Source organism: Plasmodium inui (genome assembly GCF_000524495.1).
Source record: "Plasmodium inui San Antonio 1 unplaced genomic scaffold supercont1.17, whole genome shotgun sequence".
NCBI classification, from domain to species: Eukaryota; Apicomplexa; class Aconoidasida; order Haemosporida; family Plasmodiidae; genus Plasmodium; species Plasmodium inui.
The window spans coordinates 86325-109517 of record NW_008481851.1 but is presented as its reverse complement, the minus strand read 5'-3'; the positions used below and the strand labels follow the sequence as shown (position 1 = coordinate 109517).

The 23193-nt window shown below is 40.4% G+C and overlaps 9 protein-coding genes across 9 annotated transcripts; 7 read left to right on the top strand and 2 right to left on the bottom strand.

The window, feature by feature from the left end:
• Positions 1-1041: 1041 nt before the first annotated feature.
• On the top strand, positions 1042-1653 carry C922_03754 (hypothetical protein; the record flags this gene model as incomplete). Its single annotated transcript, XM_008819343.1, has 1 exon — positions 1042-1653. One exon carries the CDS (start codon positions 1042-1044, stop codon positions 1651-1653), a length of 612 nt encoding a protein of 203 aa, XP_008817565.1.
• Positions 1654-1720: 67 nt separating this feature from the next.
• C922_03753 (hypothetical protein) lies at positions 1721-3535 on the top strand (the record flags this gene model as incomplete). The annotated part of the gene is made up of 1 exon (XM_008819342.1): positions 1721-3535. The coding sequence occupies one exon, from the start codon at positions 1721-1723 to the stop codon at positions 3533-3535; it is 1815 nt and encodes a 604-aa protein (XP_008817564.1).
• An 892-nt stretch (positions 3536-4427) lies between these two features.
• Positions 4428-6140, top strand: C922_03752 (hypothetical protein; the record flags this gene model as incomplete). Its single annotated transcript, XM_008819341.1, has 1 exon — positions 4428-6140. The coding sequence occupies one exon, from the start codon at positions 4428-4430 to the stop codon at positions 6138-6140; it is 1713 nt and encodes a 570-aa protein (XP_008817563.1).
• Positions 6141-6594: 454 nt separating this feature from the next.
• C922_03751 (hypothetical protein) lies at positions 6595-8463 on the top strand (the record flags this gene model as incomplete). Its single annotated transcript, XM_008819340.1, has 1 exon — positions 6595-8463. One exon carries the CDS (start codon positions 6595-6597, stop codon positions 8461-8463), a length of 1869 nt encoding a protein of 622 aa, XP_008817562.1.
• Positions 8464-8804: 341 nt separating this feature from the next.
• Positions 8805-10172, bottom strand: C922_03750 (hypothetical protein; the record flags this gene model as incomplete). The annotated part of the gene is made up of 1 exon (XM_008819339.1): positions 8805-10172. The coding sequence occupies one exon, from the start codon at positions 10170-10172 to the stop codon at positions 8805-8807; it is 1368 nt and encodes a 455-aa protein (XP_008817561.1).
• Positions 10173-11330: 1158 nt separating this feature from the next.
• C922_03749 (hypothetical protein) lies at positions 11331-12326 on the top strand (the record flags this gene model as incomplete). Its single annotated transcript, XM_008819338.1, has 1 exon — positions 11331-12326. The coding sequence occupies one exon, from the start codon at positions 11331-11333 to the stop codon at positions 12324-12326; it is 996 nt and encodes a 331-aa protein (XP_008817560.1).
• A 2024-nt stretch (positions 12327-14350) lies between these two features.
• On the top strand, positions 14351-15322 carry C922_03748 (hypothetical protein; the record flags this gene model as incomplete). Its single annotated transcript, XM_008819337.1, has 1 exon — positions 14351-15322. One exon carries the CDS (start codon positions 14351-14353, stop codon positions 15320-15322), a length of 972 nt encoding a protein of 323 aa, XP_008817559.1.
• A 1809-nt stretch (positions 15323-17131) lies between these two features.
• Positions 17132-19939, top strand: C922_03747 (hypothetical protein; the record flags this gene model as incomplete). Its single annotated transcript, XM_008819336.1, has 1 exon — positions 17132-19939. The coding sequence occupies one exon, from the start codon at positions 17132-17134 to the stop codon at positions 19937-19939; it is 2808 nt and encodes a 935-aa protein (XP_008817558.1).
• A 621-nt stretch (positions 19940-20560) lies between these two features.
• C922_03746 (hypothetical protein) lies at positions 20561-23058 on the bottom strand (the record flags this gene model as incomplete). The annotated part of the gene is made up of 3 exons (XM_008819335.1): positions 20561-20864; positions 20986-22978; positions 23052-23058. The coding sequence occupies 3 exons, from the start codon at positions 23056-23058 to the stop codon at positions 20561-20563; spliced, it is 2304 nt and encodes a 767-aa protein (XP_008817557.1).
• Between the last annotated feature and the right edge of the window lie 135 nt (positions 23059-23193).

Below are 23193 nucleotides of genomic sequence, written 5' to 3'. Positions count from 1 at the left end.
CTTTTTAACCTTATCAACCTTTTAAAAATATTTTACTACAGTTTTTTATATAAAGCCTTTGAATAGTTTAAATGAATAAATATTAGCGCTATCATTTACCGCGTGTTTTTTGGTGTTTTCGCAATTTGGATCACCCTTTTTCCAGTTTATCATTAGTTACCGCGCTGCATTGTTTTTTTATGCCACTTTGTTGTGAAAAATCGCCTGTCACTGCAGCCCGCAGAATCGATTAAAATTGGAGCTATGTAGGAAAAACAAAACAAAACAGAAACATTCCCTGCTATCCCTGTGGGTAGAGAAAACTCTTTTAAGGATTTGCAAAATATTCCAATTTGCTAGAAGAAAATATAGTTAAGCGAAATCCTCAGGTAGAACAAGTTGGAGTTTCAACTCGAAATTGAAATTCAAGTTAAAGTTGAAGTTGCGCAAAATGGAAACATAACCCCATGGAATATTTTATACATAGAAGAAAATAATATTTCTACGGCGAGCTCCATTTTGCATATGCCTCCCTGCCTGTTTTGGTTTCCTAACCCAGCGGATGACCTAAAGTTGTGGTGGCATTATAATCTCGCCCCAGCCATATCTTAATTTGAGGACATACAATTGTTAAGTCTATCTTTGGAAAAAGATGCCATTGTACATGAATAGAGGTATAAATATATTTGCCTAAGCTATACTTTGGGGGTTGGGAATTAATTCCCTTCCATTTGTGTAAGCAGACCCCCCCTTTTGCACCTCCGCGTGTGGATTGTTCTGATTAGGGTTTCTCACATTATCTTCTTGCGTATTCAAATAACCAACCTATTTGTTTGGACCAATGCGTATTTGGAGGTCCACCCATATGCACATCCCTGTCCATAACGTACAGGCAACCTCCGGAATAGAAGGGAACTGAAAAAATTGGCCAGGATACAAAGAAAGAAAAAGAAGCTTCTTTTTTCCAAAAAGAAAAAAAATGTCCAGGAAAAAAATATTCTCACAATCAATACCCCAAATGAATCGCTAGAGGGAAGGCCAACAAAACAGGATGAAGGAAATATGAAGAGAAAAAGAAATTACAACGAGGGAAACAATTTAAACGCCCCACCTAAGAAACACAAAAAGGCGTCGCATAGCAAAATTAAGTATGATATATCTGCTGAGCAAGAAAAGGATAATCGGTTATTATCGTACCTGTCGAAGAAGTTGAAGATTAGCAACAAGGATGATGGGAAAAGTAACGAGGAAAAAATTTTTAAGCAGTTGGAGAAGGACGGATTTGACTCGAATTTGTTAAAATTGACAGACCTCATATTTGGCGAATTTCAGAAAAGTTATAAGAAAAAATGTAAAAACGGTAACAATGCCCTTCGGGGGGGGGATGACACACCGGGGAGGTCCTCTGAGGAAGAGGGGGTTCTAAGCGAAGGTCAAGATAATGCACCAAGCGAGAAAGACACGGAGAAAAAAGAGAAGCAAAAGAAGAGGCAAAACGAGAATCAAAAGGATAGGAGGAGCAAGAAGAGGAGTCACACAGGGCTAACGCAAAGCGAAGGGAAGAAAGCCACTAAAGCGGAAGAAAAGAAAAAGAAAAAGGCACCCAATTATCCCGAAGAAGCGAAAGATAGAGAAATTTCTCGTGATTTCTCTGAACAAAACGTCCGAGTTTAATATAAAATGCATTATTCAAGATCTGTGCAAATATTTTCACGAGCTGAACGATGTGAAACTAAAAGTTATGTTTAATGATGCCCTCACAAAAATAGCGTGCAACCATTTTAACAATGTAAATGCTACGGACATTCACATATGCATATGCGTGGTGGTAATTTGTGTGCTGAACAATTTGGTATACCAGAATTTGCTGAAAGACTTTTTAAAAGCCCTGACCGGGATTTTTAAACAATACTACGAGGACAATCGCCATTTGATGAGAAAAGTAGAAAGAGAGAATGAGCTGAGCAGTGTCGTGGCTCTCAACCATGACACCCCCCAAGCTGGCAACGAGAATGGTGGTCGAAATGGACAAAGTGTGCCGCTAACTCGTCCAAGTGAGGCAGACCAATATGGTATCCCCACGCAGGGATGTACAAAGGACGCAAAAGACAGCAGAGCGAAGATGAGTAGCTCGCAAAATAGTTATCTAGTTAGCGAAAAGGAACAGGAGAAATATCAAAATTTTAAAATCATTCTGAGAAACGTACTGAAGAGTTTTTGCCTGTTTTATGCCCGCAGTTACCTCGACTTCGACTGCATAACTGATATCATTAATTTGCTGTGTGAAGACATAAGCATTAGCAGCGTGGACAATATAATTATCATTTTGAAGATTTGCGGAATGAAGCTAAAAAGTGAAGATGGCAGTCACTTGAATTACATCACGGAGTATTTAAAAAAACAAATCGACAATTATATCGTGAGGAATCATATTTGCATCGAAAGGAGCAAACTACGATTTCTGATCAAAGATATAGATGATTTAAAAAATGGCACAATGAAATTTCACTTTTTAAACAAATTTGAATTCCTCTTTAGCATCTTAATTGAGTTTGAAAATAAATATAACTTCAAGGGGAAAATGGTATCTTTTTCATTCTTAAAAATTTTTAAAAGTGCCGAATGTTCCAACACACAGGGAGGAATAAAAGGCGCCAAAAGGAGAAAAATCAGACAAAACGAAGAAATGGAAAAAAAGGATATGTATCCAAATGGTACACTAGTAGGGAGCGAAACTAAGACAGATGATAGGGACAATAACCCTCTCGGTGAAGAAGAAGCCACATCTGTGAAGAACAAATTTTGTAAGCTAAATTATCTAATCGCGGGGGAAGAAGAATATTTTAACGAATCTCACTTTGGTAAACTTTTAAAAAAATATAAAATTCAAGGAATTTTACCGAAAAAAATTTTCTTAATTATAAAAAATAGTCTGGACGTAAATGAGTGTGTGCACAATTTATCTTTAATTTTAAAAAAGAAGAAAAACATCCCTCATGTAATCCAGACAATTATTCAAACCCTGTTGTATGAAAAAAAATATAAAGTTGCCTATGCCAAGATGTTAAGAAATATTTCCAATGTTAAAAGTAGAATATTTTTATTCAGCTTAAAAACGGTTTTTATAAATTACTTGAAGAATATCAATAATTACGATTTAAAGCAAGTCCTTTTTTTAAGTAAATTATTTACTTTTTTGTTTAAAGAGAAGTTCTTAAATTTTCGCATTTTTAAATTCATCCAAATGGATCCACACGAAATAGGAAGGGGAAAAAAAAAGCAACATTGTAACCTCTTCTTTTTCTTGAAAACCGTTTTCATTTTAATTTCCCTACATGACAAGTCCAGTGATTTAACCACCAACAGTGAATTGTGGTGTCATATAATGCAAACCACGCAGTGTGGCCAATTGGGAAGCTCCACCATTTCTGCTTTTAAAGGAATTGTAAAGAAGTACATATTTGACGAGGCAGATAACATCGTGCGCGTGTACCCCAACTTTAAGATAAGATATGCTGAGAAGTTTTTCGCCTTTCTGGGGGTGGAGAAGGAGTAACTGGATTTTGTGGCAGCGACGTTGGCCGTGGTGTGGCAATTCCGTTATTCATCCATTTGGTTGATTATTCATCCAGTTATTTGGTCATTCATCCGTTTGTTTGTTTCCTTTTTGTTCGTCTGGGAGCCTGCTTGCCCATTTATTTATTTTTTTTTACAAATTTTTCATTAAGGAAAAATTCAGCCCACAGCTCTGTGGTCATACCTGCGCTGGACACACTTGTTATTCATGTTAACATTTCGTTTTCCCCAAATGTGCTCTTTTGCCCAGCCGGCTCCCCAATTTAACTCCAAAACACGCGCGCAGAGGTGAGTTCCTGCGCTTATTTTTTGTATTCCTTCCGCCGCGTTTGCTATAACATATAAGAATTGTAATTTTTTTACCCATGCATTTGTCACTCTTCGAAAGAAGCCAATGTGACCACGTTATGCCCGTCATGTTAACTGGTGAAGAGAGGTACGCATAACACATGTGGGGGGTATACCCCCCTTTTAAAACCCAAATGAGAAAACTTAATTTTGAATGCGCTGATTTTGCGCCGAAAGGGTTTCTCTGATAAGTTGTTCTTCTGTGACCCAATCGGAAAAAAAAAAAAATAAAAAACACATATATGTTTATATACGTATATATGTACTTCCCCCTTGTGAGCATTAGGGGGACGCCCACTTTTATGTAGGCCACTCGGCCAGGCACTTCTCTTTCCAGTGGGGTCTCCTCTTCCTTTGTCACCAAATTGGAGATGGAAAATATATAATATACAAATCGCTGTGTCATTTTTTTCCTTTTTCACGATGAAACGGTCGCACAAACATCACACATATAAGGATCATCATCACAAGTTTCCACTCCTCCCTCATTCAGTAGGGATGAAATTAGGACACTCAAAAGGAATATGCATATTGGATTTACCATTCTGCTCCTTATGATATACCACAAGGGGGCTGTTTTGTACAGTTTTCCTTCCAAGTGTGGAAGGCAGAATAATACCCTCTTTGTTAACAGCAGCCTAAAGTGCAAGGAGGGTAAGAACCGATCAAGTCGCACAGCAAATAAGCTACAGTGCATGAAAAAGCAGATAAAGAAAAACCAATTCCATGACCGGTGTGTAATTAATGTTAAGGGAGGAAATGGGGGAGATGGCATATGCTGTTTTACAACATTTTCGCAGAGGAAAAATAAAAAGTACGCTTCCGGTGGCCGGGGGGGGAAAGGCGGTAATGTGTACCTAATTGGGGATAAAAAAATTGATAATTTTCTAAGCGTTAAATTAAAATCTTTTTACTATGCTGGAAATGGAGGAAAAGGATTAAACAATAATCAAAATGGGGAAAATGGAAAAGACGAATGCATAAATATACCTGTAAATACAATTATATACGACGAAGAGAAGAAGTTTGTTAATTTTATTCATTTAAATGGCCAAAAAGTGCTAGTCGCTTTGGGGGGGAAAGGTGGAAAGGGGAATTACTCCTACAGAACGAAAAGCCTGAAAATCCCATTTGTTTGCCAATTTGGGGAAAAAACAGAGGAAAAAAAAATTTTCCTCAAAAAAATATTTTTTACTGATTTTGGGATTATTGGGTACCCCAACGTGGGGAAGAGCACCCTGCTGAATAGGATCACCAACGCGAATGTAAAAATTGCCAACTATAGCTACACATCCAAGTTTCCCAACCTGGGGATATTTAGGAGCGACCAGGGGGAGGGGGGCCAGAGCAATGGAGAAGGGGACAACCTTGTTGACGAAAAGGACGGCGACGAAGCCGTTTTGAAGGGAAACCACCTTGTTGACGAAAACGAGGGGGATGAAGCCATTTGGGAGGGTAACCGCGGGGAGGCAGAAGATCTAGTGGAGGGAGAAACTGATTCGTCGGACGATACAACGCGTGAGGAAGGCGCAAAAAACAACTACACCGTTATCGACTTCCCGGGAATCATAAAAAACTTGGACAAAAAAGTATCGAATATATCGTACAAGTACTTGGAGCACCTGAAACATTGCAAAATATTAATTTACATGTTTGACATAAACAGCAGAAGTAATGTCCTACTGGAAACTTATAGAAACATAAAAGACGTTTTGGTGCAGTATGACCCCATTTTTAAAGGCAAAAAGGAAATGGTGCTACTGAACAAAATTGACATATACAAAGAGAAGAAAGATAATCTGACTGAATTAATGAACCATTTAAGGGAAAAGTTAAAAATAGAAAACATATTTTGCATATCTGCATTAACGGGGGAAAATGCAGTAGAAGCGATAAATGAAATAGTCTCAAATATCAATGATGAAAACACCATAAGTGAGTTTTTAAAAAGCTTGCCTGAGCCAATCGATATTGCTAAAATTGAAGATAGTGACAACTTCCGGCCATCTGAATTTGAAATATACAAATATAAAGAAAATGTTTTCATCGTTAAGGGAAAATATATCGAAAATCAAGCCAAGATTTTTAATTTTTCCAAAAGTGACACGTCAAAAATTTTTGCCAAAATACTAGATCATTTGAACATAAATGTTAAGCTGAAAAATGTAGGTGCGAGAGAGGGAGATAGGATTATCATAAGCAATTACTCATACGAGTTTTCCCTCGAGGGGGATTAGAAATAGGGTCCCCTTGGTTAGTAGCAAATGGTAGAACGGGACTTCTGCGTGCCATTTGGGGTACCCGTTTGTGCGCAGTTTCTGCTCAGCATTCTGTTCGGCATTCTGTTCGCCATTCTGTTTAGCATTATGTTCGCAATTCTTGTTTCCCATTTTTTTTCCCATTTTTTGTGCCACTTTGTGTCCCATTTTGTGCACATGTTAGTTTTTTGTGATGGATTCCTCCATTTTTCGAGATCCCCCATGTGGAAGCTTTGCACAGTTTTTAATTTGTTCGTCGTGGCGTTCATGTCACTTAGTTTTCCGTTCTAACCGTTGTGTGTAGTTTGTCCCATCGACCAGTTTTCACCTCCCACCCCCACATGCAAATGTCACGGTAAAACAGTCCAGTAAGGAGGCCTCCACACGCCTCTCCACTACCGGTAAAAAAAAAACTTCTATACCATCATCCAGAATGGTCCAAAATAGGAAAATTCAAAAGGGATTCCATCGCAGGGGGGCAGAGGGAGCCCAGAGGGGTGGGCCAAATTACGGCCCCTCACACAGAAGGCGGAGTGGCAGTTCTCAACACAGCGATAGGGACACCAAAATAATGCATGAAAGAAATTTGCAGAATAACTCATTCACCAATTTTGAAGAATTAAGCAAAAGACATACCTTTCTGAACAAATTTTTACGAAAAAATAAGAGTGGGAAATTATTTTACAATTTCGGAAAATCTCTAGCTATTTACTTCCTGAGTAAAGCTACCCTCAAGGAGTACTACAACCTCAACTTTTATTTGCCATATGTACAATCCAAAGCACTGGATGGGATCTTGGAGAACATAACTGTAATATCGAAAGGTGAAGATGGAGACTATGTTATTCTTCAAGTGAATGATCTGGCCCAGTTTAGGAACACTCTTCTGATCATGTATAATGAGTACAACCAGATGCTACTAAATTTGCCAAGTGAAAACCAAGAGTGTGTGCTGATCAACGAGAGTACCTTCATAGAGGAGGAAACTAGGGACAATAACAGCTACCTTTGTCCGAACATTCCTGGCAGGGCTAATTACATGCACTATATAGCCGACTTGACTGCGCTGCCGAAGGTTCCCGGGGAAGGGGCCTCCAAGGGGGCCTGGCATGGTAATCATCCTGTTGATCATCCTGGTGAAAGGACTAAGGAACGGATTGACGAACCGATTGTCGAACCGATTGTCGAACGGGTTGGTAAAAGGACTAGCGAACGTATTGGCGAAGTGACTGTGGAAGAACTAGACAAATGGGCACCCCGCACGCGGGAGACCAAGGGCGAGCAGAAGGACACCCTACTGCGCGGCAGCCAAATAAAAGTACTAGACATTGGGGTCGGCTCAAACTGCATATACCCACTACTAGGGAATTGCATATACAATTGGTCCTTTGTAGGGGTAGACGTAAACTTAGATTCTTTGAAATTTTGCTACTTAAATATTTTACTAAATAACAAAGAAAACAGCGTAGTGCTCAAGTATCAAAAGGATCCTAGGAAAATATTTCATAACGTCGTAAATAATAGAGACTTTTTTTTTTTCTCCATTTGTAACCCTCCATTTTACAGTTCCTTGGATGAAGTTAACAGAAACCCATTTCGAAACATCCGTGCACACCTGAACGAAGTGGTTTATTTTGACACCGAACAAGTTGAATCTACAGAGTCGCAAAAGGTGGACGATGAGCTTGCCTCGGCGAGAGAGGATAAAACAACTCGTCGTGAGCAGATCGGAGCAGATATCGACAGACCTCGCGTGGCGAAGGGTGATAATCTAGACAGCAACTATTCCTTCGGTGAGTCCTACAATAGTGAGCAGGAACATTTCAGAGGAATCGAAGAAGTGGATGAGAGCCTGCAAAGAAGTAACATAAAAAGTGACCTAAGAAGTGACATACCCAACGATCGTGTCGGGGGAGAATACGGTTTTATCCTAAATATGATTAAGGAAAGTAGCTCCTATTTTTACAACGTAGTCTGGTTTACCACGTTGGTGTCCAAATTTAAAAATGTGAAATTAATAAAAAAGGAAATAATAAAGTCTATGCGATTGTACACTATGGATAACAAAAAACAAGTCAATTTTCTCGATTCCCTTACACGGAATGACATGCATTTTGATCAGCAGCTTCGTCTGCAAAAGGTAGAGGGGGGGGATTCCTTCCCGGTGCATATAGCGCAGCATCGAATTTTCGTGTCCTACACCGGAAGAATAAGCAGATGGATCGTTTGCTGGTCCTACTACGGAGAGGAACACATCGGCCGCGTGAAACGGCTGCTCCACGCGCGAATTTGTAAAACGTGAAGAAGGAGTGGGAAGAAGTGACGTGAAAAAGAAGTGGCGTGAGAAAGCAGTTTGCGAAGTTCCGCTTCCCCCATCCGCGCACTGCTTTTTCGTTCCCCTAAAAGGAACAATCGCCATGGCCGCTTTGCCGCAAGCGCGTATTAACATTTGACTTAAAAAAAAAAAAAAGTAGAGGTGCGTTGCTACCAAGATGAAACCACCTCCGAGCAGTAATTGGTTCACGTTTGTGTTGAGAAGATATAGGGGGGGATGTATGCCTCGAGTAGGAGCGACGACACAAGGAAGAGGCCTACTCAAAGTCGCACTGCGCACGGAGTCAACTTTCCCCACCGCCCACTCCGTCAATTAAAGTGCACGAGGATGTTGAAGGAGGAGAAAATGTCTAGGCCATTAGCCCCTTCATACTCCTCCAGTGCATTCTTTATGGAACCCTCAATCTCGTCGTACTCCTCCGAATCTATATGCACACTTTTTGAGCTGACCAAAGTCACACTAATGCTATTATTCGAGTAGGTAATCAGTTTTATTTTAAAATTCTGATTACATACTGACTGCATAATGCAGCTTTCGATTTCTTTGCTCCACTCAAAATTCTCTGCGTCGTTTGAAAACTTCTCATTCAAGTGTCCCAGTAAAACGGACTTCTTAACAATTTCGGTTATGACATTTTTACTTAAATTGTTGAAAAGGACATCTCCTTCCAAAAGGGAAGTACACCTATCAATTTCGTTCTTGTCTTCTTCTATCAGTTTGACCATTTCGGTAAATTTTTTTCCTTTGCTCAGAAAAATGGCTATAACATGGGAAATAACGTCTTTATATTTTTTCCCAATTTTTTTAAAGTTAATAAAGTTCCCAACTTTGGAGCTGTTGCTGTTCATGTAGGTATCAAAGAGCTGTTCATTTTGTGCCTCTTCATTTTTCGCATTTTTTTCAATCTGCTCCAGAGATAAATTTTTATTAATCAAGTTGGAAACATTCTTTTCGCTTCTCTTAAGCAGCTTCATAATTTCTTCCTCTTTTAAGTTCAACTCGTCCATCATCTTTTTAAAATAATCGCTATCGATAAGTTCTTTGCTTTCTTCTGGTTTTAAATTACTAACTAAGGAGTTGTCATCTTCGGAAGTGAAATGCTCCAAGAAATTGAAATTCTCCTTTTCTGTTTCACTCGACGGGGTACTAGCATCATCTCCATTTTTGTTTTCTTTTATATTTTTTATCAATTCTTGGTCTATCAGGCATTCCTTCTCGTTACCATTCATCTTTTCTTTAGTCCCATCGTTTCTCTGAAGGCCATTTTTACCACTCCTTCTATCCGTGCCGCTGCTCACCCCATCACCATTGTGCATGTCCTTCTCCCCCCTAACCTGTAAGTTGCGCACATTTGGAAAATTTCTCCTTTTTAAAGGTACCACTGGGCTGAATTTTTTGCCAAATTGGGATTGCCTCTCTATGGCATGTATTCTCAGGTAATGGAAACATTTCCTCCTGCTTCTAATCCCTTTGTAGGGGGGGAATCCTACCAAACTTCTCTCAACTTGTGGGATTCTCTTTCCAGGAATGAGATGTCTATTTACCTGTACGTTCGTTATTAATATGCCGTTGCTTGGCGAAAGTTTGCTAGCTACAAAATTTGCTTGGCAACAGCTGAGCGCGTTGATAAAAATGTGCAATGAAAAATTCAAGGTAGGAAAAGAGAATAAATTCATTTTCCGCCATTTCAGTGTTGTAAAAATGTGCAGGTATAAAACCCTAATTTATCAACTTCCTTTTTTCCCGTGGTCCCTACGTCCCCGCGCATAGTTCTCACTTTTATTGGGGCTATTTTTACGCGCGGCGTTTTGCTGTCACGCCATGCTGCAGGGAGCTATGCCGCTTTATGCTGAGCCACTTTGCTGTCATTCGTTTTCTCTCCTTTCTTCACTAATTCGCCAAATCGCTCTATTGGCAAATTGCCATGTTAACAAATGGCCCTATTGCCAAATCACTTATGCACCTCCCTTTTGTGCATCTAACCATGATGTGATTATCGCTCTCTCCCCAACTTAGCTCCATTTTAAATCCTACCAATGGCGGCGAATCACTCATTTATTTTTATTTTCTTTCCTAAAACGAAAGGGTTCGCACCGCATTTTAACGAGTAATAAGTGGGCATCACTTTGCTTCACCTCTCCTCTTTATTTACATACCCACTATGCAACGCAGAGGAGTACATGCATGAGCACTTAGCCATCTTTTAAAAACCGTTCTACTTTTAATACATCTATACTTTGTGTGCCTTTTCTTCCGTTGAGTTAACCCCATCTGCACGCTTAAAATTGTTGCTGTCACTTAAGTGTTATAAGTACCTCCTAATTTCTTTTTTTTTCTTGGCCTCCATTCGCCACTTCTCCATATTTTAGGAAAACGTGGTGGTCGAGAAATTAACCGATTTTTTGTTCATCATTGAGGTGCCAGATATGTAGTTTTACTTCCGCTTCGGTTGGTTGCACATTACTATTTTTTTCTTTTCGTGGCACTGCTAAACGGGGCAGTGCATGCGAATCGAGACAACCATACCGTTGCACATGAACCTGTTTAGTCATTCATTTTGTGTTCACCCACGCATTTACACGATAGTGCGCCACTCTGTTCATGTCCCAAAAGAGGACTTCCCTTTTCTACGGCTAACGAACACACACACCGGTGGTATGGTGAGATTGTCACACCGTTCTGGGTTCCTTCGATTTGATTTGCATGAACAGGGGTCCACGCAACGGAATCTTCATTTGCTCCATTTAGAAGGCTTACCTTTCTGAACTTATATAGCCGCATTTTGCCCCGTTTGGTCACCACCCCTCTGTATACACTGCTTCCCCCCGGCATACATGTTCCCCGCTGCGCGCGTAATTTACTTCTTACTGTCCGTGTTACTCCTCGCCCATGGAATCTCCTGCTGGTCAGACGAAGGGCACATGCTCGTAAGTGCCATCGCATACCAAGGGCTCACTGATCAAGAAAAGTTCGTGCTAGACAAAATTTTTGAAAACTACAAAGAAGACAAGGATTTCAACGACCCCGTAACTGGAGCAATCTGGCCTGACCACATAAAGCCAATTGATTACCACTACCCTTATAATGTTAGGCGAATAGGAGGGATCGACCTAATGAACAAATGGCACTACATAAGTAAGCCATACAACCCCACGAATGTTATCCTGAATGAATACCATGAGAAATTTTACCAGAACACGGATAACGCTTTAAGTGTAATGAAGAACATATTTACTTCATTAAAAAGTGTGAAGAGAAAAGAAAATCATGGGAGTTTTTTTTCCTACAATTTTAACTTAAGATACTTTATTCACATTTTCGGGGATATACATGAGCCATTACACACTATCAATTTTTTCAATAAACATTTTCCTGAAGGAGATAACGGAGGAACTCAAATTCATGTAATGTATGATAAGAAGGTGGAAAAATTGCATTACTTATGCGATCGCATTTTTCATTCGAGAAGTAAAAAATGGCCCACCTCTGGGAAGAAAGAAATGATGGAAGAAGCAACTGCCTTGATGAAGATATACCCCCCTGAGTACTTTGGAGACAGATTAAAAAATGATTTAAGCGATTTAGAATATCTAGATTTTATCATTAATGATAGTTATAGCAAGGCGGTCAGTAGCATTTATTCTAACTTCCCCCTTGATACTCTTAACAAAAAAACTTCCTACGTTCTCGATAATTTTTCTGTCGTTAGTTTAAAGAAAATGTTGAATGAGCAGATAGCTCTAGGAGGCTACCGCTTAAGGCGGTACTTAAAAATTATGATTGAAAATGTGCCGGAGGACCTCGTGAAGGTGCATAAGTACATTAAATAGAAGGAAGTGTATGCGGTGCGGGGATGCCCTACGTACGCGTGTTTTTGCGCTTTATACCTGTCACAATGACAGTTAGGTACATCTGCACCTTTTTCGTCACTTCCTGAATGTGTCTCTCATCTGCTGGGAAAGATATTCCCCCTGTTGATCCCCCCCTCCATTTTTTGCTACTCTTTTGGTTTAAAACATCGTGCAGGAAAGGCTTTTCAGTCGACGTACACCTATTCATCGTTTAACAGCTTTTGGCCGATTTTTTTTGTTTCCACCCCCGATGTTGATTACATTTGCTGTTCAACTTTTGCACGACCGTTGTAGCGTATGCAGGGGTAAATTCCCAATGTGTTTTACTTCTAAAACATGTGCGTACACCCCCCAGAAAATTCCATGATTTATTGCATATGGCTGCTTTGCGGCCGAGGAAATACCACTTGCCGCGAAACACGGGACTGATTTTTTCGAAACAGTGCACAATATATGCATAAAAAAGGCACGGCCTTTTTTAATTAAACATTTTTATGAACACATTTGTACTTCTCCAAAGATAGCACGTCTAAAAAATATTTCCATTACCCTCTCTTCCTTTTTGCAAATATTCCGTTACGCAAAATGGAAAAAAAAAAAAAAAAATAATAAAGGCAAATTAGAACAAAGAGAAGCAGTAATGACTCTGAGAAACTGCCTAAAATTAAACACCCGAAGGAGTCTCTCCCATTTTCGTATCATCAAAAATAATTACATTTCGCGGTGTCTTTTCCTTATTTCCATGTTGAAGAGCGATATAAGGATGCCAAAACGCTCATCCACTTCGTATACATTTATGGGATGTACATAAGACCACACTTTCGCGTTACACAGGTGCATACATGCAAATGTATGCGTGTACGGCGCTGGAGGGGGACGGATTTTTTTTTTCCTTCAGACACGTGAGAGGACATACAGTTTGTTGTGTCGCAATTTTTACGCATGCATTTTCGCATTTTTTGGTTAAAGTGCTTCAAGTGCAAAGTTGTTTCATGGGGTGGAATTACGCTCATTATATAAATATGTTATATATGTGTATACGTATGTATGTATGATTTTTGTTTTTTTTTCCACCCCGATTTTATGCCGCCCTCTATACCGATACACCAATGAAAACGTTTCGTGCGAATCATTTTCACCTCAGAGCGCCCCCTCCCCCATGGTTAGTATTTTCCCGCGAAAGTTCCCTAATTTAAACATATTCCTAGGCAAAAATAACATTTTTATTCTGTTTAATTATCGATGAATTGCATATGAGTGTTACTCCTGCATACTCATGCGTACTACCCGTGCATACTCATACATGCGTATGTTCATGCACATGTGCATACATTTTTACTAACCGAGTAAAGAGTCCCATACTCAATTTCTACTTACAAGGCACAATTACAAATAGTCAAAAAGGACATACATCTTTTTTAACACTAAGCAAGGTATAGTGCCATGAAGAAATAGCGCATGGTTTGTAAACCTCAAAAGTTAGACATTGCAGATGTCTGAAGCAACCATTCTGTGATGTGCGCAAAGTTCTGTCCATAACACGGGTACACCTTTTGCTAAGTTTCGCTTATTCAGGGTAGTTATCTTGGTTCTATAGAATTCGCCCCTTTTTGCATACTTCTACCGCGTCTCCTAGTTTATTTTTACCTCTGTCTTTAGCAATTAAAAAGTTTTCCTCTTGTGAGTTTCTTTTTTTTTTTTTTTTTATCACCCCCCTTTGCTGTGATGCAACCGTCGTAATGACACTTCCATTTCTGTTTTAAGCATATTTTTAATTTAAAACTTTTAAAAATTAATACCTCCCTGTGAGTTGTACCTGTTCAGTGCGCATATATCCTCGCGTTCTGTTGACTCCGTATGTTTCACACTTTGATGCTCGAGGCCAGGTCGAAACAGTGCCTCGCTCAGGAATAGCAACACTTGCACTCGCCAATCTGCACACCGAGATAGATATATACATATATACACATGCACGCGCACCCCCACATGCCCACGTGAACGTCATGAGAAACCCAATCCATGCACTCCTATTTTTTGCACTGCCTTTTATCCAAAGAGTAGCCAGCTGGTCAGATGAACCACATATGCTCATAGCTTACATTGCGTACGAGAATTTAGACGACCATGAAAAGGCAACCGTAGATCGAATCTTTGCACACAGCCATGATAGAAATTTTGATAACATCCTAAGTGCAGCAACATGGCCAGACCACATAAAGACACCGAACCCCAGAAGATCCCATGAGCCATTCCCCTTTGAAAGACGCGAAATTTTAGATATCTTTAACGACTGGCATTATGTAAAAACGCCTTACAATCCCACGGAGCTGTATTTACCTCCCAAGCATTTATATGCCCATAAGGGGAAGCATACCGCAGCAGGAATTTTAAAACACATTTACAGGACTTTGGTCAGTATTCAGAAGCATCCCCAATACGGTTCCTACTATTCATACAATTTCTACTTAAAGTACTTCATCCATTTATTTGGTGATATTCACCAACCACTACATACACTTAATTTTTTTAATGAGCATTTAATGAATGGAGACAAGGGAGGAAATGACATTAGTGTGACTTATGGAGGCCTCGTTGGTAATATACATCAGTTATGCGATAATATCTTTAACTCGAGAAGGAAAAGGTGGCCCAATGTAGACGTACAGAAACTTAAGAGCGATGCTAACATGTTAATGAATTATTTCCCTCCTCGCGTATTTGGCAGGCAGCTCAGAATTCTCAGAGACAAAATTGCATACATAGACACCATTGTGCACCAGTCCTACGAGTTGGGTCTCGAATATGTTTACAATAAATTACCCGTGGATAATTTATCTAAAGATAAAATATTTCCCGTTAGTAAAATGTTTCTGACGCAACTGAAGGATGTTCTCAACCGGCAGATGGTTTTGGCTGGGTACAGGTTGGCGGAGTATTTAAAGGACATCCTGGATAACGTTCCGAGCGATTTGTAGAATCTTGCGCATAGGGGGAAGGAGGAGGTAACATACCCTAGCCGTGGTCAACTTCATTACCAACTGGGACGCCCCCAAATCGACTTTTACCTTTTAGATACAACTCCTACGTGCAATATGTAGGCCTTTTTGTCCAAGTTTCCTTTCCTCATAAAAGGGTTTTTCCCCTATGTCGCCATCAAAGGCAGATATCTAAGTTTGCCTCCTTAAGTACACATTTTTAAGTACACATTTTTAAGTACGCATTTTTAAGTACGCATTTTTAACTGCACATTTCTATGTTCACATTTTCAAGTGCACACTTTCAAGTACACACTTTCAATGATTTCCTTTGTGCACGTTTTCACGGGGGCCTCGCCTAGGGGTCTCGTCCCACTCATAAATTCACCAGTTCGAACAGGACATCCCGACTGTTTACACTTCCGCTTTATTCTTTCGTGCATACCTAGACTACCCACTCAATTTTGATAAATTCTCAAAATGATGTGGCTCCTCTGTTGGTTATGAAAGTTGTGCAAATTGAAGGAGGGGCCAAAAATTGCACAGCTTGAAGGAACAGTTTGAAGGAACAGTTTGAAGGAACAGTTTCAATGCACAGTTTCAATGCGTGCATACAATGCATAGATACAATGCACAGTTTCAATAAAAGTGGGGGAAAGGGGCGTGACCTCCTTGCGTTTATATGCAGGGCACTGGAAAAGGTGCGCTTGCCTGTCACACGAGCTGCCAGTATGCAGGTTCATCTTCAGTTATGCTCTCTCTCCATCAGACAAATTATTTGGGGAAAGAGCAAAAACAGACGGGGGTGTTTCCCTCCATTGGAGGTCTTTATCGCTAGGGGTTGAGCAGAGAAAAGAAAAAAAAAATTAAATAAAAGCTAACACGCAAAAGAGTACCAACCATAAAATGCTAACTCGAATTACATCATCAGATTGGTTACACGAGTTATTTATGCGAAACGCTTTTTTTTTTTTTTCCTTTATGTAACTTTCTTCACTCCCCACCCTAAATAAGCTTCTTCATTTTGGGGGAAAAAAAAAAACAAGCAAAAATTTACTGCTAACAAGTTTTACATTCCCAGCATAGGAAAAAAAATAAAGCACTTGCCTCTAAGTGGAGAAAAAAAGAGAAGGCCCCAATTGAAAAGGAGATGTGTTTGAGGATAACTCGCCATTTTGTGACTCCCTCTCGTGTGAAGCCTTTTATATAATACACAGTAAATGCGCCAAACATTTCTGCAGAATAGATAAAGTAACGTATGAAAAAGGGGAAGAAATTCGCCAATTTGCACCACCTTTTTTTCTTCGAGTTTATTCTACGTGATAGAGATGAAATAAAATCAGGGCGCCGTGGGGGAAGAGTGGCAAAGGTTAGAAAGGGCCACGAGCATGCGTACATACAAAGTACACATGCACATCGCACCTTACTTGTACCTTGTGCCCACCCAGTTGGACACCTTTCAAAGTCAAGGTCCTCTCAGCTATCAAGGAAGCTCACCTAAGGGGAGCGTTAAAACAAACCGATAACGAAAAAAACGCTAACGAAAAAAACGCTAACGAAAAAGCCGATAACGAAAAAGCGGCCAACAAAGAAGCCCTCAAAGCAGGCATCTCTGCAGAGCAACGAATGCTCCAACATATGAATAATTAAGTGGTAACTACAGAAGCCAACTTAAGCAGAACTATACGCCAACCCGCGCCCTTGCTAAAGTGCGCTCAATCACCATTTTGCCCGCACCTTCAGCACACACACTCTGCGTCCCAGTACATCCCCCCCCAACACCTAAACCTTCTTGTCATAACATCCAAAATGAACGTACTGACCCAAATCGACAACTGCTTCGCGAATTATATAAAAATTCATGGCGCGCAGGAGGTGGACTCCCACTGGGATGAGGGAATTGTAGTGAACAAGTACATCGAATTGGGAAATGGGTACGAAAAAAGGGGGAAGGCCCCAAGTGGTACAAAGGAGAATGGTGAAGAGGCCAATCAGGAACACGCCTCGTCTGAGGAAAAAGCAAACTGTGCCAGCGAGGGGTGTCGAAACTTGAGTAAGTCAATTTTGAGAAAGGAAAACCTCTTCACTTGCAACGACGTGGTTGAAGGTTGCGTGTGCCTAAATACGCTCGAGAATATAGCCGACCTTAAGGACACCACCCTAGTCAGATGGACATGCATGGTGCAGCAGATAATTTCTCCTGAAAGTTACGTAGGGATTTACAAGTTAAGAAATAAAAAAAACGGAGAAATAATTTTTAAGAGCTCAAAATATAGAGATTACATCGATACGGATGACAACTGGGAGATAGTGGAAGACAACGAAAAAAAGAACATTGGAGAATATTACGATCTAAATTATGAGAAATACTGCAAGATGGGGGATGATGAAAGGGGAACCAAGAAGGAGGCACACCATACGGGCGGGCAGAACCTTACCGATGAGGCTAATCTTCAGCTGAGCAATAAATCAACCCACGCCACAGCAGGAACGAGCACCAAGCAGATAGAGAAAAAAGCATGCCCCAAAAATTACGATCAGAAAAGAAAAGAAGATCACACGGTGCTGAATAACCGTAGTGATGACATATCTTTCTTCGAAAGTGATAACAATTTTAAAAAGTATTGGAAAAGATATCTATTTCTCTGCACAAATGTACCGGGAAATAAAAGCACCTGGTGCAAACAGCTGTGTGACTATTCTTCGTACTACAGCAATTGCGAAAATTTTTTAAAAAACGAAACCGTGAATGGTGGCAATGTTTGCGCGGGGAAGTATACGGCCCTTTCGAGCTGCTCCACTGAAGAGGAGGACAATGCTAAGGCTGACGACTTATCCATCCATGATGTGCGTCTCTCGCGAGAAACGATCTGCAGTAGTGAGTTTCAGCCAGAGGAGTGGAACTCAGAGGGACACACAGCGGGATACGCAGCGGCACACACAACGGCACACACAGCGACACACACAACTGGTCTGTCAAAGGACACCACCGTTAGTGGTGCTCCCCCAAACGGAGCACCAAAGACACCCCGCCGTGACCTCGAAAAGAAGAACAAACTCAGGTGTATCATAAAAATATACGACGATAATAGCCAGTACAACGGCAAAAACGAAGAAGACTTCCTAAAACTGAATGACGTAATTGAAGTCATCGGAATATATCGCAAGCATCAAATAAAACACTTTGAAGATTGTGAAAAAAATTTGAACTTTTATTTTTATTATGATCAAAATTTTTTAAAATATCCTTGCATTCATGCTTTTCGCTACATCAAGGTCAAGCGGTTTAATCCGCTAAGTAGCTGCATATTATTCAAAAATGAATTGTGCGACATTTTGCAAAGTGGTCCTTTCAGAACCGTCGATGAGTTGAGGAAACACCTCCTTATGTTCATCTCGAACAGCTTTTCCCACGACTTGCTGGTCGCTCATTATTTCTTCTTTTACTTGTGCGGCAGTTACATTGAGGAGAGTAAACTCAAGCTGGGCAAGGTTAGCCTAAACATTTTTAACATATCGACGGACGGGGAAAAGTGTGCTTCCCACACGGGGACCACTATTACGGCGAACCAGCAAATCAGTGAGGAGGAGGAAGAAGTTTCACCAAAAGAACCGCCTCAAAAGGGGGATAACTCTTTAAGGATGATAGGTGAACATAAAGAGGGGAAAAATAAATCATACCCGAGTCACGCCACCCAAATGAACAAGATGATTAAAAATTTAGTTCCACTGTATAGGTATATTCCCCTCTGTTTAACAAAATTAAGCAGCCAATATTTAGTATCCGTAATGAATCACCAAAATGGAGAATTAAAAAAGGGGAAACTCCAACTGGCAAATAATACCTACTTGGCTTTTGACGAATGCGTCTTAGACGAAGGGAAACTTAACACCGTTAGTACGAAAAATTTCCTCTGTATAGAGAGGTTAATTACGTCGCAAGAAATCCCATTCATATTTAACACAGACATTACCTTCGAAACGCAAAATAACGTTTTGATTTTGTCTATGAAAAAGTCCATGTTTGTAAATTATGTGGACATCCCCATCCCTGTGTGTCACCAAAGGGCGAAGGGCCGCGGGGGGTTAGCTAAAGGTGGTGTCAGCTCGGCGGGCAAAGTGGAGCAATCGGGGGGGAGCAAAATGGACCAGGGGCAGAAAGAAGGAAGAACAGGAGACAAGAGCGAAGAGAGGAGCGAAGTTATCACCGAAGAAGGTGCACATGGAGACGCGAAAACCCCCTACAAGGAAAACGAATCCGAGAAAAACTCCCCCCCCGCTTTCTCCGCCGAATTCATCAACACCTGCGAAAATTACCACCCCAAGGAGGATGAACTAATGCAATTTAGAAGGTACATAAATTATATACTGTCAAAAAGCCACTCTGCAAAAATCCATTCCGATGTAACGACGTACATCACGGACTCTTTTGTGTCTCTGCGACAAACCTGCAAAGATGTGAACCAGTTCGTTTTAAACTCATGGATTTGCATGTCTCGAATTTGGGCCTTTTCGGAGGGGTGCAACGAAATAAGTAGGAGCTACTGGGATTATATCATGAAACTTGAGGGTGAAAGGCGCCTGCGGCTCAGCCACTTGGACGCGCTTTACATCTGATCGTGTTATCTGTCATTATTCTGATCCATCAGTGGTGTCACTTCTGTCGTCATGTATGCGATGTGTGGCATGTTCCATTACGTCTTGTTACTACGTATTTATTTTTTTTTATTTTTTATTTTATTTTTTATTTTTCCTAATTGCAAGCCGGTTTCGCCACACCACTGCAAGGAAACTTAACTCATAGCACATTTTCACCGTTTAGTCTTCCTCTTAAGCAAAATTTTTAAGGCACAAAATGGGTGTGCTTGACGCAAAGAGGGCACTCAAGGAGGAGAAGCAACATATCGCGATGTAAATGTGATAATTCTCAGTACACCTTCCCATTTGCCCTTAAAGTAGCGGTTCTTTACCTACCTATTTGATAGAACGGATGACCCCCCCCCGCCCCCTCTTTTCATCCTTTCTTTACTGCACACACCTTGTACGGCACAGTATGGATCATTTTAAGTTATCAATTCATTTTCAGCTTAAAAGGAATTCTCACACATGGTTTATGTATAGGTATGCGCATAGGTGCCCCCTTATACATGGGTCCACCTACAAATATGCACGCCCATCAGAAAGGCGGAACTCCCTCTTTAGGTTTTTACAGTTGAAGCATTTACAAAATGGGGGTTACTACTCGAGGATGACAAAAAATAAGTTACTCAAAAACGAAAAATTGATAAATTTGTCCCTCACTAAACCTTTTAAATGTTTGATATCTTTCGTGTCCCCTATTAACAAATCTGTGATGAGGAAAAGATTCAACGGCGAAATTTCGCCACCATTAAAAATGTCCACGTCGTCGTTATTTTCCGGACTCTGAAAATGCGGGTGCATAGTTATGTTCATATTTGAATTGTAAAAATCGAAAAAGGGAGGGGAAAATATTTTTTCGGATAGTTTATTCTCTGTGGCTCCAAAATAATTCTTTAATAACCTGAGATAGGAAAAAAAAAAGTAGATTCGTATAATGACTACCTGTGAACAGGTCTCCTACTACGAACATAAAAAGACACTTTAATAGAGCAACACTAATGAGTGAAGGTTGCTATTTTTACCACGAGGTAGGGATTGTGCAACTCTCTAAAAGGAATTCCTTAGTTATAGTTTCATACTTATTCTTGTCTTCACTCATACTTAAGCTAAAAATGAATGGATACTTCAGCATCATCGACGTTTCCATTTTTTGCTTTATCTTGTGTATACATGTCAGATTGCAGTTTTTTAGTTTTCCCAAAAACTGAGTGTCTATTTTTATCTTGGATAATTCCTTCTCGATTTTTTTTTTCTGCATATGCAGGGGGGGACTACTTTCCGAGGGATTCGGCCCACTTGTATTACCCTCTCCTGACGAGGCGTTATTCACTTTTTGTTTGGCATTTCTTTCCACTGTCTCTATACCATCCATCTGTTTAGTTCCTCCTGATTGTTCGTTCCCACGACGCTTCTTTCGATCAAAATCTTCCTTACTTTCCACCTTGATGAAGCCTGCCTCTTCATCGGCGCTTTCCGTTTCATTGGACCTTATCGAATACTCACTGGAAGTGTCTTCCGAATTGGCATAAATATGCACGTATTTCTTCATCAGTTGGTACATTTCGTTCTTTTTCCTTTCTTCCATCTCGTAACAGGTATCTTCAGTGCATTTGCCCGGGTTGAAGTTCATTCCATTTTGGAAGCTGTTACTAAACTTGGATGGCGCTTCGGCTAAGCTTTCCTCCTTAAAGTCATTCGATTTATTCGCGTTCTTTATGTACTCCTTCAGGTCACTATGGATACTGTCTTTGCTTTCATTTCTGATTATGTCGGCCTTATTCAGGGAGTGCGTTTTTGAGTGATATAAATCGTCATGGGGCTCGCCCGTCGACTTGCAACTGTCCTTGCTGTTGGTGATGGCGGACAGGCTGGAGAGGTGCGAGGAGTGTGAAGACTTCGAGGCATGCGAAGAGGCAGATGCGTGGGAGAAGTTGGAATGAGCCCGCCCCTTTGACCAATTCGAAGAGTTGGAGGGGGGCATTCCACCTTTACCACTTCCTTCGCTCCTCTCCTTCTCCCCGCTTGACAACTCGGAAGAACTAGTCGCACGACAGCTGGGCGACGCATTCGACCGTTCAGAACCACTGGAACAACTAGACTCCCGCGAACTGTTGCCACCTTCCACTTCACCAGCATCTGAAGGGGTGCCACTCCGGAATGACTTCAAATTAGGATCATCCCGACCTACTTTTGAATTCCCCCCTTCGCTTCTTTTTCCCTCCTCATTTTGTACCCCGTCGAAGAGAAGCTCATAATAACTGCTCTCCTCGCAAAATGGCTCGTCAGGACCAAAATAATAACTTAAGAATATAAACTTAGACAAGTTAAAATTTCTGTGCTTCTCGATAAAACCCTTGGAACACATGAAAAAAGGAACCTTGTTATATTTGTACTTAATAAGGTCTGCAATTTTTTCTAAATGACCTTTTAAGAAATCAAAAGGGAGGCAAACTAAATCGATCATCTCATGACCACTAATTACATATGTTTTGAGAAGGCTGACGTTTTTTTCTTCCTCTTCCATGGCTAGCACATCTATCCATTCCCCAGACGAGTTAAGAAATTTATTACTATAAAAGTCTCCATCGAACAAAAAAGCTTTACTTTTATATGTCCCTTTGCCATTCATCTGGTTGTTGACCCAATTCCCTTCATAACTTGACTGATTGGCTCTCCATTCGAAATGGCCCCATCCATTTCTTGCATTATTCTCATAATACCCATAATAGACATTCCTATTCAGATATAAATTAAATCCCAATCCGCTTTTTTTATTATTTTTCCAGTTACCAATGAATTTGTTCACAATTACGTCCTGACCAAAGGTGTTTCTCCTTAACGTTATTAAAATTCCATAGCCATCTCTTATATATTTGCTACATTTTTTTTTCTTCTTTTTATCTGACTTTTCTTTGCTCGATGTGAACTCTTTCGTTTCGATTTTTTTAATATCTTCACCTTTTTTGCACCCCGAATCATAGTCGTTTTCTTTGCTTCCATCCGACTCGTTCTCCCCTGCAGTGGTTGGAAAGGGGGGGCATAAGTGGGCGCAAAAAGGGCGACTACATGCGTGTTAGTGCTTTGGGACACAACATTCAAAGTGACGAAAAGGGAGACAACAAGTTCCCCTTCTTAGTCACTTCATGCACACACCAAGTGGGCTATTATTTATTATTTAATTATTTTTTTTTTTTTATTTTCCTCCTTTTGCTGCTCCAATAGTTAACTTC